At 41.0% G+C, this 17,795-nt stretch overlaps 1 protein-coding gene across 5 annotated transcripts; it reads left to right on the top strand.

The window, feature by feature from the left end:
- Positions 1 to 734: 734 nt before the first annotated feature.
- Positions 735 to 16,327, top strand: sec24c (SEC24 homolog C, COPII coat complex component). Of its 5 annotated transcripts, none has more exons than XM_067488174.1 (25): positions 735 to 894; positions 2,966 to 3,144; positions 3,404 to 3,484; positions 4,339 to 4,465; positions 5,108 to 5,274; positions 5,418 to 6,125; positions 6,205 to 6,341; positions 7,202 to 7,270; positions 8,152 to 8,260; positions 8,378 to 8,505; positions 8,709 to 8,847; positions 8,971 to 9,086; positions 9,387 to 9,511; positions 9,706 to 9,897; positions 9,989 to 10,082; positions 10,559 to 10,675; positions 10,759 to 10,929; positions 11,085 to 11,181; positions 11,277 to 11,422; positions 12,019 to 12,157; positions 12,667 to 12,785; positions 13,059 to 13,238; positions 13,617 to 13,802; positions 14,023 to 14,112; positions 14,607 to 16,327. In XM_067488174.1, exons 2-25 carry the CDS (start codon positions 2,985 to 2,987, stop codon positions 14,745 to 14,747), a joined length of 3,738 nt encoding a protein of 1,245 aa, XP_067344275.1. In that variant the 5' UTR covers positions 735 to 894; positions 2,966 to 2,984; the 3' UTR covers positions 14,748 to 16,327. The 5 variants fall into 5 exon arrangements, with proteins under 5 accessions (XP_067344275.1, XP_067344278.1, XP_067344277.1 ...); XM_067488175.1 differs by lacking the exon at positions 735 to 894 and adding an exon at positions 2,501 to 2,523; XM_067488177.1 differs by lacking the exon at positions 3,404 to 3,484.
- Positions 16,328 to 17,795: the final 1,468 nt, after the last annotated feature.

Genomic DNA, 17,795 nt, shown 5'->3' with positions numbered 1-17,795 from the left:
GTACATGACTTTCAGCACACGTAATGTTGCAATATATAAGTAGACAATTACAGAATTTAATTAACCAAAACGACTCGGGCAAAGAGCAGGCTAAACCGCTTTACCTGATAAAACTCAAGCCAAGAGGATTCAGTCTAAAATGATATGGCCCATGTACCACAAACCAAAATACTCCAGACTTTTGGTGGAACACTGCTGCTGACAGTTTGACTCTTTTCAGATTATTGTTATCAATGAGTAAAATATAATAATAGGAGTAATAATAAGGATAATAATGTTATTATTTGTTGGAAGATGACTGGGAGAATCACCATAGGTTGTTTGGCTCTTATTGTAAGGCAAATAAATGAGCCAACAAATCTACTGTATGTCAGTGATTTGAATGGTAGTGTCTTTTTTTCTTTTTCTTTTTTTTTTTTGAGTAAAGAGGAGCTACAACCAGGCAAATAAATACACCTCTGGGATTTATAAATTTTTAGAGTCTTGACTCTTGAAAGTGATTGGGCCTGAAGTAATCCATTAATCATAATAATATTGGTAAAATATGGGATATTCACAACGCCGTATACTGGAATGTAATGTTTCTAAACTGGTTTCCAAATGTGCTTCCTAAATCCAGTTTAAAAAGCGTAAATAATCCGATTAAAATACATTTTTAAGTACAGTGCCATGCACAGCAGTGTCGTGCGGAGGAAGTCGCCCTTCGGAGCCCGGATGTGGACGTGGCACAGCGCTGCAGCAGTTCCGCTGAATGTCCGCTTCTGGTAGCGTTACCGAGAAGGGATTAGTGAGAAACACCCTGGGACTACATTGGTTTAGCAGTTTGTTGGCCACCGGGTTTCACTGTTTGCCGTCAACAGACAAAAAGCCTTAGTTTTTTACAACACTTTGGAGGTAGGTTTCGATTTAAGACCATTTAATGTGTCTAATCCCTGTCTGGTTTGACAGGGCAACTTGGATTTTGCTACGTTAGCTAGTGCTCGTTATTTCTAGGGCACAACTAGCATCGCTGCAGTTCGCTAGGTTCGGTTAGCTAGTAGGCTAACCTTTGCTAGCTCCGGTTATTCCCGTTTGGTCACAGCTGATTCTACCACTGCTTGTGTTGTCATCATTGCTAGTGTTAGCAAGCTAAGTTAGCCCCCACGACTTGGGAGCTAGTTAACATTAATTCAAACCTGTTCAGTTTCTCGTCAAACGATTGGGTAATTATGCCACTAATGGCGTTAGGCATGCTTTGTGTTTTCAGCTTTTGGCTGACATGTTGTTTTGCTAATGTTAGCCAGCTAGCTTTAGAGCTAATTGCTAACCTAATGCGGCACCGAGGTTGTTCCCCTTAGCACACTGCTACGCTCGCCAGCTATTACTGGGTTCACCCATTACTCTTGTGAAATCGGTATTAGATTTTGCTCTCAATCAGCTTTTATTCTCAAAGATCGGATCTTTGCAACGTTGTAATAATTATGTAGAGTCTGGCTGAACCGATAACCTAGTTCCTTAATTGTGTGACCCAGCCAAGGGAGCAGATGTGGGTCACGCTGCAGGCCCACCATACAAAATAGCTGTACGGTACCTGCGATAGTATTTCTCCTTGTGGCACCTGCAATCCTGAATTATTTAAAGGCCTCGCTCGTTTAGCCTGTGTTTGTCTGTTAGATGATACTCCTGTCTCTGTCATATAGCTTAGCTCGGTCTCTCAAACATCAAGAGTGAATAAACACCTGTATGCTTATGAAGTGGATTACTCCACTAAGTTACCTTTTGGGGTTTTGGCATTACACAACTCTTAAGACCCGTAAACAATTTACTCAGGACAAGACATGACTTCAGATATTACACAATGTTATCAGCATTTAATCTTAACCTTGATACCTGATAATGTATAGTTCCAGGTCTTGTGGTTTGTGTCTGTTTAGCCTCAATCTATGAAACTGTTTGGTTTACATTCAGCATGAGAATTGTATCTTTGTAACTAGTTTTCCCTTAAATAGTTTAATGTTAATCAGTGTGTGGAAACCCAACAGGTTGTAGTGTGTAGTGAGTAACTGTGTGTGGGTGTATCCAAGGCAAATATAGAAAGCTAATAAAGGTGTTGTCACTGAACTACGAGATATTAATGCTCTAAATGTAGTGTGATTTGTTTCTGACTGTCCAAACTTGTGCCTTTAAGAGACATGTAGACTCAAAGCATATGGTACTTTTTTGTTAGTTCAGGTGCGTGGTGCTGACAGCCTCTTCTCTGTACGAGACAAATAGCTCATCTGATTTTCAACTATGGAAAACAATATCCAATAGACAAAGGAAAACTAAACAGAGTTAAACAACAGTATTTCTTAACAGACAAAGTTGCCAGTGAGTGGTCTTTAAAAGATTTGTTGTTTGTTGTTTATGTTCTTCGAGGTTTTCTCTGTTGTCTGCACGCTGTGAGGAGTGCCGTGTGGGCAGATTCTTCTCACCGCTGGGAAGAAAGGCTGGCCAGCCCGGCTGAGGGGAGGTTACGATCATTTACAAAACTCCCCCTCAAATGTGTGTTGTCCTGTTTTCTGGTCACATGCAGAGTTTGATTCTACTAGTAAAATTTCTTTGATCTCAAATTAAATAATAAGGCCAGCGTGTTTTTATTTCTGAAGTTCATAATTGGTTTTGGTGTTATTATGGGATTTGTTGACAGTAACAAAAACTTAGAAACTCAACAGCTTTATTGTCTAAAACATGAAGACCTGCACATATTAGCAAGATTTGTGACATCACACATATTTTGGAAGCTGATGCTGGCCAAGGCAACTTGAAAAGGTGTGATATACAACAAGAATGGGAGCGATTGAACAGTGTTTTTTGGGATGTTGACAAAAAGTCAAAACATCGACTCCAACTCACCCACAGAAAGACCGGGGGGGGGGTCATCACAGCAAATTGAACGTTTATTTTATTATAAGCCCAAACTTGTCTATGTCACAATTGTATCCAGATTTAGGGATGTACTGAAGATGAATGTCAACCAGCACACTCCAATGGCCTCCCCATATGGCCAGCCCCAACCTGGCTATGGTCAGTCTGGCTATGCTCCGCTGGATGGGGGATACCCTGCTCCCTATGCCCCCTACAATGGCCCTGGTTCAGCCTACCAGCCTGGGGCTCCACCACAAGGTAAAGTGCAGCTTCTGAACAAACATGGGTGATAGAAAGATACGCTTGGTCTGCCCTGATGCTCTTTAAGCGTTCACAGAGCCATAATCTTGTTAGATCTCACCTGCCTCCAACCGTGTGGTTGATTGTGTCTGCATGAGACAAGCAGTGGGCCGGTGCATTCTAATCTAAATCTCTGCCCTCTCATTTCTTCATGTGGCTTTACGCATTTCCCTAGCTCTCTCTGTTTTCCACCTTTCACTCTTTTCTTGTATTTCAGGTTATTCTCCTTTCACAAGCTTTCCCTCTAAGGCTGTGCCAGCCAACACAGTCTCTGACCTCTCCTCTCCCCTTGACTTAGGTAACTGCCTTCTCTTTTCTATAGCTATTTCACACTTCACGTGCTCTGCAGTCATCAAATCCTCTCTGACTTTTTCCTCATTGCACAAAAGAACGGGGTCATTGTACATAACATCAGTGACTGTTAAGCATAGCAGCAAACTAGTGAGATAGATCAGAAAAGATCAACAGCTTTTGGCTTGTCCCTTCAGGGGTCACCACAGCAGAATGTGTTTGGCATGTTGATTTGTTATGGCTTTTTACGGCGAATACCCTTCCTGTCGCAACCCTCCCATTTTATCTGGGCTTGGGAACGGCACCAAGGTGGCCCTTGATGGCTCAGCAGGGCCATACCTACTGGGGTGGGATTTGATCCCGCGGCTTTCTGCATCCCAACTCGATGCTCTACCCATTGAGCCACCAGTCCCCCAAACTAGGGAGATAGAAGTTCAAAGTTTATTCTCTGCATCTGCTGGTCCAACTTTTTTATTATTTTTATTAATTTGTTTCAGTGTGCAGTAGTGAAGGTTGAGTGGTTTACTGACTTACGAACAATATCCCAAAATATTTTGATATCCATTATTTTTCTAGCCCTGTTCAGAACACTGGACCTAATGAATCTGACTCTGCCTTTAAGCAAATGGGTTTTTCCCACACTTGATTTGGTCAGTAACCTGTTCTCGACACGCAAATTTGGGAATGTAACCAGTTAGTTAGCGTTATGGCACCACATCGATCTACATCCATGTTTGGCCTGCTGCACTGATCTTTTCATGCTAAAACAATAATACTGGGATTAAACCAGGAGTATTTGTAACAGTTGTTGACTTTTGCAGCATGTTTAATTTTGTGTGTGTATGTGTGTGTACATTCCAGGTCCTTCCAGGGGACCCCCCACCTCTGTACCCCCTCCAGTCTCAGCCCCTCAGTCCTATAATCAGTACAGTCACAGTCAAGGGGACATACAGAATGGACCCCAACCCATGATACCGGCACCACAGAGGTTCGTATCTAGCAAAATGTATCCACATCTTGTAATTATGTTGCTCATTAGGAAGCCATTTTTGTATGTTTGAATGCATCCAAAGATGCTTAAAACCTGCACCTAGATTTTCTCAATCATTTAGTTATTCCTACTGAAAATTAATGTGATTTCTGTAGAGACAGACCAGGAATTGTTATAGACAGCACGTCCTCAGGCTTAAAATGTGTAGGATGGAAAATGAGAGAACTGATTTGAAATGCTAGATGAAACCAGGTACTGCAACGAGACCAGACAAGTTCACCATGCTTATGTTAATTACCAAGGCTGTGTATTAAATAAGCTAATTGTTTCAAATGCTTTGTTTTTCTGGTTTTATCACTGTTTTGTGATTCAGTTCATTGTGTATATGCAGCAAGCAAAAAATAAATAAATTGAGGTGGCGTTAATCTGGATCCCTTTTTAACTTCTGAATACATGTTGTAGGTTGGTAACCAGATTTTTCCCCTATCATTTATCACTATTAAGAAAGTGTGGCCTTTTTCATATTTCATATACTACAATAGTGCTTTTTACTGGTCAGAGCAGGTTGACAGTGGATTGACAGGACGAATGGACAGAGCATGTACTTGTACAAACATTGAATGAATTGTGTGTTTCCAGGTCTGCTGCAACACAACCATACAGCCAGGGAGCCATGAACCTGTCAGGTGCTCAACTCTCCTATCAACAACATTATGGGCCTCTACCCACAGTACAGCAGGTCACTAACCAGATGACTGGGATGCAGATCACCCCTGGACCGCCAACTCCTGCAGGACCAGGATATGGTAAATTTAGTTGCATATATAGTCCAATGTAATCTAATTTGTTGCAATAGTTACGTGGGGATTGTGACTGTATTTAAACATTTAAGTGAGTTTATTGTAAATACTTGTGCTCTGTTTCACCACCTGTTGCTTTCTCTCCTCAGCTCCACCTCACAGCTCGCAGCCTCCTGTCAGTACCACTTACTCGGCCGCACCGCCTCCCTCTTACACCCAAGCCCCTCCGCCCGTGTCCTCTGCTCCCACCCAGTCACCACCTCTCGGTGGCCCTGCAGTTTCTCAGCAATATTATGGAGGCCCACCACCTCCTACTCAACAGCCATTCAGCACTTCTATCCCCCCTACATCTCAACAGCAGGCCACCTACTCTGCACCACAACCTCCTTCCTCTCAGCAAACCTTTCCTCCCTCCTCCTACTCGGGTTCAATGCCTCCACCCAGCCAAGCTCCTGCTCCCCCAGTTTCCCAACCACAGCAGTCCTTCCCCTCAACCCAGCCACCCTTCTCCTCAGCACCTCCACCTGTCAGCCAGCCTGCTTTCATCTCAGGCCCACCAAACCTTGCCCAGGGCTCCTTCCCACCAAGAGCATCCCTGCCTCCCTCACAGCCTGGGTCTTTTCCTCCTCCCGGGCAACCTCCAACCTCAACTCCTTCTGCGCAGTACCCAGGCTCCATGCCACCCCAACAGCAGCCCCCTGCATCTCACCCATCCGCATATCACTCAGGACCACCTCCTCCTAGAGGTCAGATGCCTCCCACATCTATGTCCCAGACCACCCACCTGCCTCCTGGACCTCTGCAGCAGCCTCCATCTCAGCCTGGGATTCAGGGGAGTTACCCTGCTCAGCAGAATGGTGAGGAGACAGCCGCAAAGTCAAAGCTAAATGGATTACTGTCTTCTTGGTTGCTGACTCGTTTCTCTTTTCTCTTCAGGTGCATTTGGGCAGGTGAGAGGCCCTCAGCCTGGCTATCCAGGCCCTTATCCGGGGCAACCAAACTATGGAGCCCCTGCTCCATCTCCGGCTCCACCTGCACAAAAAAGGCTTGACCCAGATTCCATTCCCAGCCCGGTAAGAAAATGCAAACACACAATTATTTGTTCCTCACACCACATTTTGAGAATAAATTATTGTATTGCAAGTTGTTCCTAATAATTTTGCCTCATTTTATTTAATTTTATACTTTACATTTAATGTCAAAAGCTACAACTGTTATCTCACTAAATAGCTTTGAATTTACACATTTTCAGACAAAGTCAGAAATTAATAAACATTGCACAATTTGGTAAGGTGGAATTCATAGCAGAACTTTAGTATGAAGTTGTATTAAATTTTGTAGACATGCTTATTAAAGTGGTTGCTAAAGACCATTATTGCAGTTAATTTTGTTAAGCGGTAACTGTAACTGGGTGATTGGCACATTTGTTGGTGTGATTTAGGATAGTTTTTCTTTGCTTGGTTTATTGTTTATTGTACTTGTTGCTATAAGACCATTCTAATGTGCTGCTCGGGTAGCTCCCTAATGTCAAAGAGAATTTTGATGAAAATAAGAATTTTTTTATAAAAATCTAACACACCTAACTTTGTTCACACATGATATTCACCACATGCATTGAAGTACATGGTTATTTTAAATATACTCCTATGATTAACATGATATTGTTCAGCTCTTGCTTAGCAGAATTATATAATTTACCAACGCATGTGTGGCAAACACTGTTCTACTTTGCATCTACTTGCACTTGACAGTCTACAAATAATTCACTAATTCATAATCTATACTAATGGCTGGTTTCTGTCTTAATAATAGATGTGCAACCTGCCGCTCAACTTTTCTCTTCTCACACTCTTCTGTGTTTTCACACTTTTTGTTGTAATTATTCATTTTGTTTGTTTTGCCAAATTTGCTGGACAAACTTTTGAATGTAAAGCAAGCATCTGACATGCCGGCTGTGCAGAAATCAAGACATAGAATAGATCCAGATGCTATTCCCAGCCCAGTAAGTTTCCTATGTGCCTTCCTTTTCCTCTGTCTCATCCTGTTCTCTTTGCTTGCACAAACCCACTGCCTCCACCCCCTGTCCTATTTTTTTTTTCTTGAAACCCTTCAGTCAGTGGTATTCAGTTTGAAAGATGGGCTGCACACAACACATACAACAAGTTGACTTTTTTTAAATCGTAGACTATGATGACCTTTTGTTTTAAGAAGCCATATTTATTATACCTTTGTCACAACAGTAGTGATTTTGTGCAAAACTCCGAAAAATCTGTTTCCATTCAAACCATTTCACTAACACTTTCTTTGACAGCTTTGTCAATTTTCCCTTTCACTTACCAGCCTATACACTGTATCCCATAATCTTACGGTAGTTGGTCATGCTACCTCACTTTTGAGGGCAGCCCATCTTATTTTGGACAAATTGAGGATAATATTTGGTAGACTTAATCATTAATTGAGAAGCGTAGACAGCTTTCCCCTCTTAATCCTTTTCCATGAATTGCATGCTAGCCTGGAACATTCTGACTCCTTAACAGCTCTTTGCATCATTGGCATGCCTTGGTAAATCCTCCTCTTTATCCAGGGGATGTCGAGATTTGTTTGTGTCGTTTGTGGATCTACACGAACAGTTCAGCATGAATCTGGTACCATATGTCACCTTAGTCATGGCTTGATGGGATTTTACTATGTATCTAGTAGCTGCAGATGAGTGTTTATTGGGTTGTGTGGAAGTCTTCTGCATGGGTGTAAAATTCTCTTCTTTTGGATTTTATGAAACTCAGGAACGCTGTCTCATTTGCATTTAGTAAATCTGTGTATTTTAGGTTATAAACATTAAACATTTTAATAAGAGATATCTATTCATCCATTTGCTTTTTTCAGATCCAGGTAATAGAGGACGATAAAGCAAAGTGCACAGAGCCATTTACTACAGGGATCAGGGGTCAGGCCCCACCATTGGTCACAACCAACTTCCAGGTCAAAGACCAAGGTAGGTTCTGGCAGTCTTGCAGAATGGTCCTTTAAGCACACATAGTAAAGAGCTTTCTATCTGATTGAGGCATGGAGGCTGTGCAGTGATCTTAATAGAGGGATTGTGTCTGTTTAGGGAATGCCAGTCCCAGGTTTATTCGTTGTACAGCCTACAATATGCCTTGCACAGCTGATATGGCTAAGCAGTCTCAGGTGCCACTGGCTGCTGTCATCAAGCCCCTCGCCACCCTGCCACCAGATGAGGTGAGTCATGTGGCTTGCGATTTTGAGGAGTATAAATTTGACTTAGACTGGCACACTTTACACACTTTGACTGTTTCAGTAGTTTCATTTAAAAAGTTTTTTTTTTTTTTTTTGGTTAAGCTTTTCTTATTTGTAAACGTTATCAAATGATCTCAAGATCTGGGGAATAGACGTTTTCCTCTTTTCATTAAATTCCTCGTTAGACACCTCCATACCTGGTGGACCATGGTGAGGGTGGTCCGATCCGCTGCAACCGTTGCAAGGCCTATATGTGTCCCTACATGCAGTTCATAGAAGGGGGCCGCCGCTTCCAGTGTGGGTTCTGCAGCTGTGTCACAGAGGGTAAGTTTGTGTTTGTATTAAAATGCACAATAATATCAATTCTTTATTTTTTTATTATTTTACATAAGTTAAAACTGTATTTGTGTTTCTCACGTGTCCTTTTTTGGACCTTTTTCCCTGTAGTGCCTCCACATTACTTCCAGCATCTGGACCACACTGGTAAGAGGATGGACTGCTATGACAGGCCGGAGCTTTCACTGGGCAGCTACGAGTTTCTGGCCACTGTTGACTACTGTAAGGTAGGACCTGGGTTCAAGAGGGTCCCTTTCAACAGGAACTATTGGTCACTTGGCTTGTAGGTTAAACAATTATTTAGTGTTCAGTTTTATTATTAATATATAATATATTCTAGAAAGATATTGAGACTAGTTTCAAAAGAGAAGCTCAGATTTTGTATGATATTAATGTTACCTGTATGCTTTTTATTGATCTACAAAACTAGTATGGAACCTGACGTATTCCACTAATAGAATGTTTATAGACTTGTCTGTTGCTTTTGTTTACAAAAAAAATACATAAAATTTTAATGTCTCTAACAGAACAACAAGCTTCCTCAGCCTCCAGCCTTCATCTTCCTTATTGACGTGTCCTACAATGCTGTGAAGAGTGGCATGGTCAGCATTGTTTGCCAAGAACTCAAGACCCTCCTAGACTTCCTGCCCAGGTATTCTTTTACTTAAGAGTTGGAAAGCGTGTGCAAAAAATAAAAAATAAAAAGCAATAGCAGAGAGACTGTTACAGGGAAAGGAGTGAAATAATGCATCAACCAAAGTCTTTGCCAACTGTTGATTATTCACTTCCAGTTCATGTAAGGAAATGGAATCTTGACAGTTCCCCCATATCTTCCTCTGTTTCCAGGGAGAACCCAGAATTGGACTCTGTGGTGCGGGTGGGATTTGTCACTTACAACAAGGTTTTGCACTTCTACAATGTCAAGTCAAGCCTAGCCCAGCCACAGATGTTGGTGGTGTCAGACGTATCGGACATGTTTGTCCCTCTGCTCGACGGTTTCCTGGTCAACGTAAACGAGAGCCGGCTAGTTATTGAGAGGTGGGCTGACATGAAGTAGACTCATTCAGAGACAGGCACATTAATTGTGTAATGAATCTGGTTTTATGACGTGATGTTTTTTCTTTTATAGTTTGCTGGACCAGATCCCAGAGATGTTTGCAGACACCAGGGAAACAGAGACAGTCTTTGGACCCGTCATCCAGGCAGGACTGGAAGCACTCAAGGTTATCTACTCAAAGATTCTTTCTTTATATATATTTTATATTCAAACCTTCAAACTAACACATTAACAGGCCTTTTTTTCCCTCCATGAAATTTTTAAGGATTGTGAGAGAACTACTCTCTTTCAACCTTTGTGTGTCCCGGATATTTTGGCTAAAAAGTATTAAGCTGAAATATTTCTTGTTGTAAATAAGCCTGAGACACTGCCCAGATATAATTAGCTTTCTGTGTGACCTGAGTATGTGGCAAAATTTTAAGGTACACCAAACATCATTGATATTCTGAAAAAAAAAGTACCATAATAATATAAAAGGTTTTGCTGAATTAATATATAATAATAATAATAATTCAGCAAAACATCTCACCCCTTAAAATATTACATTTATTTGTTGATTTCATGTAATAAATCTGGATACAGGTAGGTCTGTACAGAGCCTCCAACATACCTGATTTCTTTGTTTTTTTGTTAATTTCTCAGGCTGCAGACTGTGCTGGGAAGCTGTTTGTGTTTCACACCTCTCTGCCCATCGCAGAAGCTCCTGGAAAACTAAAGAACAGAGAAGACAAGAAGTTGATTGGGACAGACAAGGAGAAGGTAAATATTTAGTGTTGCAAATTGTGCTATAATCTATACTTATTTCAATAGAATCCAGATTGACCACCCCCGATTGTCCCCAGTCTTTGTTTCAGCCCCAGGTGAGTTTCTACAACACCCTCGCTAAAGAGTGTGTAGCCCAGGGGTGCTGCGTAGATCTCTTCCTCTTCCCCAACCAGTATGTGGATGTTGCCACGTTAGGGGTGGTTCCTGTCTCCACTGGAGGTTCAGTGTACAAGTACACCTACTTCCAGGTGAGAGAAAATCACTCACTTCTTTTTGTTTATTTTAATCTTCTGTAGCCTGATAAATCTAACACTTGTTTTTTGCTCTAAAATGACATTGATGGAATAGCCGCCGGGTCAAAGTTGGGTCCTGTGTGTAACGAGGAGTGTTTTCTTTAACCCAGGCGCAGTCAGACCAGGAGCGATTCCTGAATGACCTGAGGAGAGACGTTCAGAAGCTAGTAGGGTTTGATGCTGTCATGAGGGTGCGAACTAGCACAGGTGAGACTCTCTAGTCAAACTAAGACAACGTGTGTGACAGCTGTATTTATGATCATGCCTCCACTGTCTTGGTCAACACTCTTCTTTTCCTTCAGGTATCCGAGCAACAGACTTCTTTGGTTCTTTCTTCATGAGTAACACCACAGATGTGGAGCTGGCAGGCCTGGACTGTGACAAAGCCATCACTGTTGAGTTCAAACACGATGACAAGCTCAGCGAGGAGACGGGGGCACTCATGCAGGTGTGCATGTTTATCTTAGTAACAAAGCCCTTTTTAAGGAAAGTTCTTTGCTAATACTCTCTTCGTTTCATGAGGGTAAAAAAACTCCTGGTTTCCATTTTGTAAAGCTAATTCATAGTTATTGCAAATGGACACAAACTGACACATAATTCTATTAATGCTACTACACTATCAGGCATGTTTAACACATCTGTACACAAAATATGATGGTAGTAAAGAAGGGCTCCTTTTTGTATTTGACTGAACAGAAGTAAACGTGAAAATGGATGTTCAAGTAATAAACAGTACATACATACAACCTACATCTACTTTATTTGTCTGTGTAAAGCGGTAAGTAAATTTCTGTGATTTAAGGTTTGGCCTTGAATTTTTAAAGCTGGAGGACAGCTGTCTTATATGTTTGTCTAGGAACTTTACTGTGAGATCGTAGAATCTCATGGTTGGTAATTTTGGATGGTGCTTTGTATACTGCCTTTTAGCAAAACACTGAAAAGACGGCTCCACAATTGGATTTTTTTACAAGATATTTTTGAGATTAAAGAAGACAGAAAATGTCGGGCTATTTGTATGAAACTGCTGTTACTTTTTCCCTATAGTGTGCTGTACTGTACACCAGCTGCAGCGGCCAAAGGCGTCTCCGTATCCACAACATGGCCGTCAACTGCTGCTCTCAGCTGGCCGACCTCTACCGCAACTGTGAGACCGACACAATCATCAACTACCTCGCCAAATACGGTAAATACCAGTTCACGCAATAGCAACATAAACTCTTTTGCTGGCTGGATGCAAACATTCAGAAAGTATTTAAACATAATAAAATTGATCTTTTCACGGTTTCTTGGTTTTATGGTGCATGTGCACTTTTACATGTTACAAACAAAATGGCTCCAACCTGAAATGGATAATTTCATTTTAAGTTGGGTGTGAATACTTTTAGGCTAAAACATGGCTTTACTCACTTACTTTCAGACCACAGGCTTATCTTTTCTTCCTTGTATCGTCTTTCTGACCACTTTTTGGGTACAGATTCACTCACCTCAAGGACCTGGCTGTTTCTTATTGTGCTGCAATATATCCAAGAGCTGTACTCTACCCAGTATCACCACCTGTACTTCATACATGCTTGATTTTATACCATCATCACTTACACTCAGTCCTTTCTGAGACCATTTTCCACCCCAATTACATAAGACTTTATACAGTTAATTCCTAGTTGCTGTGAGGTCTGTGTGTGTGTGTTGCAGCTTTCCGTGGCGTCCTGAACAGCCCTGCTAAGACGGTGAGAGACACCCTGGTCAACCAGAGTGCTCAGATTCTGGCCTGCTACCGGAAGAACTGTGCAAGCCCCTCGTCAGCTGGTCAGGTACTGAAAACATGAACTCATATACACCCTCTGTCAATTAGTAAGAATACCTAGATCACCAGTTTATATAGACAATTATAATGTAATGGCCAAAATGAGAAAATGTACCAGTTTATTACTCTTGCAAGTCAAAAAAACTACTTAGCTTTTTCTAACTAATAAAACAACAATTTACTCTTACCAAGGGAAGACTAAACCTTTTTGCATTTTGGATGTCATTCAGACAAAACATATCTACTTAGTTATGTAAATACCTCACAATGTGTTTTCCAGTTGATTCTCCCAGAGTGCATGAAGCTGTTACCGGTCTATCTGAACTGTGTGCTGAAGAGTGACGTGCTGCTGCCGGGAGCTGACGTCTCATGTGACGACCGGGCTTACTTAAGGCAGCTAATCAGCTGCATGGATGTCGCTGAGACCCATGTCTTCTTTTACCCCCGCTTACTGCCACTGGTGAGATCACGCACATGCGCTCAAAACAGCTTTCAAAGAACATGTTAAAAAACAGTCTCATGTTTACAGCACATGTAGCCGTGCATCTTTAAAAAAGAACAAAATGGCAGTTGATTGATAGAAATCTTATCAACATGTCCATTCACTCACTTTTAATCCTTCTGACAGTTCGGGGCAGAGCAGCATGGTGCACCCACACATGCACACAATACGGACATTGTATTGGGGGCTCGAAGGATAAAGTCCGGCTAATGTCTAACTCTGACATTTGTGTTCTCGTCACATACACCCCCCTACGGACAAAGTCAGGAGACTGTCAGAATTCCAGCACATGTTGTAAAGGGGCTTAATACTGCTACTTCTCTTCCAACTTTGCAGACAAAGTTAGAGAGCGGATCGTTGCCGGTGGCTGTCAGGGACTCGGAGGAGAGGCTTTCGAAAGGCGGAGTTTACCTCCTGGAGACAGGGCTGCACCTCTTCCTGTGGGTGGGAGCCAGTGTTCAGCAGGAGCTGCTGCTCAGCATGTTCGGTACAGCGAGCTTCAGCCAGATCGAGCCAAGCCTGGTGAGCGGAACCAGATCTGCTTCCATGTTATGTTTGCTGACCTTAGCATACAGACCCACAGCTGGGCCAAGCAAATGAGAGCAAACTTCCATAAATAATTCTATGGTAGTTTAATGATCAGGATTTTTAATATTATTTTTCTTGTTGACAAAAAAAGTTATTACAGTGGTGCTGGAAATGTCTTTGTGCAGAACTTCTAAATGCCACTGTTCTGTTTCAGACGAGCCTGCCAGTACTGGACAACCCTATCTCTCAGAGACTCCGAGAAATCATTGACTCATTTAGAGCACAACGATCACGATATATGAAGGCACATTTTTTCTTTTCCTTACTACCTCTGATGACTTTGTCCAAATACTTTGTCTCCATCTTGTGTTATTTCCTGTCCAGTGCTGAATTCTATTTGAAATGCTTTGACGCCATTGCTGTTTTAGTATCTTAAGTGTCTACATCAAATCCCTCATGATTTGTAAAATAGGTTTTACTTCTAAATTATGAACATTTGCAAGTTTCATATTTGTTAATTAATTGCACGGTGATTTTGAATTTTAGTCTCCGATGGAGAAAATAAGGAATTCCTACATGTTGCAGTGAGCTTAGACCAGTTTTAGTACATTTTACAGACAAAGGGATTAGTGAATTTACCTTACAAATAAACATCAGATTGCTTCAGTTAAAGTAATTAACTAATATTAGATTCATAACTGATAAGATTTTGGTGATTATAATAAGAGTAATAATGCTTCTGGCTATCAAGCAACTCCTGCATGTTCTGTCTTTCTCATGCTCTTCTCTAATTTGCAGCTGATGGTGGTGAAACAGGAAGACAGAGCAGAGCTAATATTCAAGCACTTCTTGGTTGAGGACAAGAGCGCCAGCGGGGGAGCGTCGTACGTGGACTTCTTGTGTCACATGCACAAGGAGATACGCCAGCTTCTTAGCTAGGCCCCCAGACTCCCACTTTCACCCCTACGACCCCAAACACTGACCCTCACCTGGTTCACCCTCACCAAGAAAAAAAGGAAAAAAAAACAAACATTTTATCTTTTTTTTTTTATTTTTTTTTTTAAACCCTAATAAACTAAAGCTGTCCTTGTCTGTCAGCTGAGCACCACAGACCAGCTGGCAGATCTTGTTATGCGTGTGTGCGAGTTTGTGCAAGTGATGTTATTAGAGCATTACTCTGCCTCAAATTTACCGCGGGAGTGAATTAACTGACGAGGGAGGGTGTGTGTGTGTGTGTTTGTGTATGTATATAAACAATTCTGAACAATTATGTATGCAGCAGACTGAGTGAGTGACAGAGACGGCTGATGTTGACTGTAGCCAGTGTCTGTATACGCAGTCCTGAAAGCCTGTTTTGGGTGGATAAACAACACACATGGCAAATAATCAGCCACAACATTAATATCACTCTGTGGTTTTAATGTTAGGGTGGACCAGTCAGTGTGCCCACGCTGACCTCAAGTTCCAGTAAAGGGGGAGACATGTACACAACAAGACATTTGGATTTAGGAAATGCTGTTCTTTTCTCCCCTTTAATCATGGCCTTCGCACCCCTTCCCCCTGCTGCTTCAATCATCCATAATTTGGTTTTATTTGTATATGTGAATCGATTGATCGCTCACTGACCAGTTCTTACTTCCAGGTGTGTGTGTGTGTCCAGGTGCAAGCATCCAAATTTCAGCCCTGGATTAAGAGCTAAAACTAGACTTTGATGTGTTTCTACCTGCAGAAAGCATTTAAAATCTATAATCTGGTTTCTGTGCCCACAGATATACTGAAAACAAAGGTATAATCTGGAGGTATCTGAATCGCTTCATATGAGCGTTTTTGAATGAGTACCTATGGCTCCAATGTTTGGTCACTGATGAACAGGATTTACTGTTCAAAATCGTATAAAAAATATTTCCAGCAGACAGAAATGAGCGCACAATAACAGCAGATAAATGGACATCAGTTAACATTTGTCTCTGCACTGACGGTGTTCAGTGTGTAAATAAAATATATAATCTGTACAGAATTAATAGAAATACCAATTTTAAAGACCTGCCTGAACACCTGTGTGCGTGTGTGTGTGTGTTGTTGATGGTTGGTTTCTCTGTCACAAATAGACAAAATTTAAAATAATGATCATGATTTTACTAATGAGAGGAAAACACAATGACTGGCTTGTGTGTGTGTGTGTGTGTGGGTTTGTGAGAAAGAGAAAGTGTGGTCGGTCCTGGTGAATTTCTTCTGAGGAACAGAGGGATCAGCCAGCACACGCATACAAACTCTACCCATGAGATTAATTTCAGTCTTACACACTTATCACTTTCTGTTCCTCTTTTCACAACGTGACTTCTGTTTCTGTGTGTGTGTCTGCCCATGCACGCACCAATATAGCCCTCTGTTCTGCCTCTGTTCACTGAGTTTGATTGACCCAACATCTTGACTGTAATGTTAATTTCAGTTCCCTTTTTCTTTGACTTCTTTTTCCATTGCCTCTTGAGACTGCGAATAAAATGATTGTTAAAAGTTAAGCACCACATTGTTTTCCCTGTGTCGCACATTAAAGGCCTAATACGTTTTCTACATAGTATATATTTAATCAGCAAATACAATTAGTTTTATTTGTTTTTGTTTTTTTTAAATCTCCTTTGGATTTCTTAACACGAGCAGTATTTTGAAACTACCTTCACTGAAGAAATAGTCCCTGTGTAAAGTATTTGTGCATATATTTTGGAGCAAGAGCAGCACTTTCTCCAAAATATGTTGATTGTTAACCAGGGGACCGTGATTTAAATAAATAAAATTGCTAGTTATTCTTCGAGGAAGCATGGCAATGCTCCTGTTTCCCTCTGACAGAGATATGTCATTGTGTTTGGGTCCAGAGTTTTTTCATATCTGATGAAACACATTACGTAAAACAACATTCACCTCCAATTTTACACAGCCATAGTATAATCACCTCCTTAATAACAGTCTGGAACAGTAATTTGGACTCGTGTTCACGTAAAAAACTACACCACATGCTAGAATCTAAAATCAATGGTCACACACTCCCATCCACAGAAACACTACTTCAGATCCATAACACAACAAGCAACAAAAATCACCTTTGACCCCTCTCGCCCTGCTCATCATCTCATCACACTGATACCCTCTGGGAGGCGCTTTAGGTCTTTGCCTACCAGATCACAAAGGTTTAAGAATGTAATTAATTCAGTCAGAGGGACGTTGTCATGATCTAATGTCTCAAAGGTTTTAATGTAATATGATTTTTTAAAAACAATTTTATCATTTAAAAAACCTGCTAAAGGTTTAATATAAATACTATACGCTATAACGTTTGTGTTTTCTTCATACTGAACAACTGGTCTCTGATCTCGAGAAACAAAACTTGTTTTAGTTTGCTCAGGAATGCAGATTCGTGAGTCTCATTTCCAGTTTGTTCACTTCTGTCATTTAGCTACTCGTGGCTCAGATGAGGAAGAGACTGACTTGTTTGTTGACAGTCAATCTCCACATTGTGCTTTACCTGTGTCGCAGCAGATGAAAGGCTTTACTACACATTCTGTGTATATTTTAAATGTCATAAAATACTTCTACAATCTACATTTTTTGTATAGACAGATTTTCTTTGGTTTTTCCAAATTACAAAATAATTTTAAAGTGCCTCCTTTTAGTATTAGCACATACATTTAGTTTTATTTTTGTGAATGGATTTTTTTTATTTTTGTGCTTTGCATTTCTCAACACTGCCGTGTTTATTGAAACTTTCTTTGGCTGGAAAGGGTTCGTGTGAAAAGCATTAGTTTCTTTGTACATTTAAGTGCAACTTTCTATTTAACACTAAACCCAACCCACAGCTAAGACTCAACATCATTCGTTTTGCAAGAAATTGTCCATGAACCACAAGTAAAATCCCCAATTTAAATTTTTAAATATTGAATTCAAGAATGAGGAGCAACACAAATATCTAGATTTTATGAAAGTCCATCAAAATGA

This window comes from Channa argus, chromosome 20 (assembly GCF_033026475.1).
Source record: "Channa argus isolate prfri chromosome 20, Channa argus male v1.0, whole genome shotgun sequence".
Taxonomy (NCBI): Eukaryota; Metazoa; Chordata; class Actinopteri; order Anabantiformes; family Channidae; genus Channa; species Channa argus.
The sequence above is the reverse complement of the archived record's forward strand: the minus strand, read 5'-3'. Positions and strand labels throughout refer to the sequence as shown.

Coding starts and splice junctions, on each gene's coding strand:
- sec24c (XM_067488174.1), top strand. CDS start 2,985: ATGAATGTCAACCAGCACACTCCAATGGCCTCCCCATATGGCCAGCCC. Junction 4,466..5,107: donor ATGATACCGGCACCACAGAG/GTTCGTATCTAG, acceptor GTGTGTTTCCAG/GTCTGCTGCAACACAACCAT. Junction 8,261..8,377: donor CTTCCAGGTCAAAGACCAAG/GTAGGTTCTGGC, acceptor GTGTCTGTTTAG/GGAATGCCAGTCCCAGGTTT.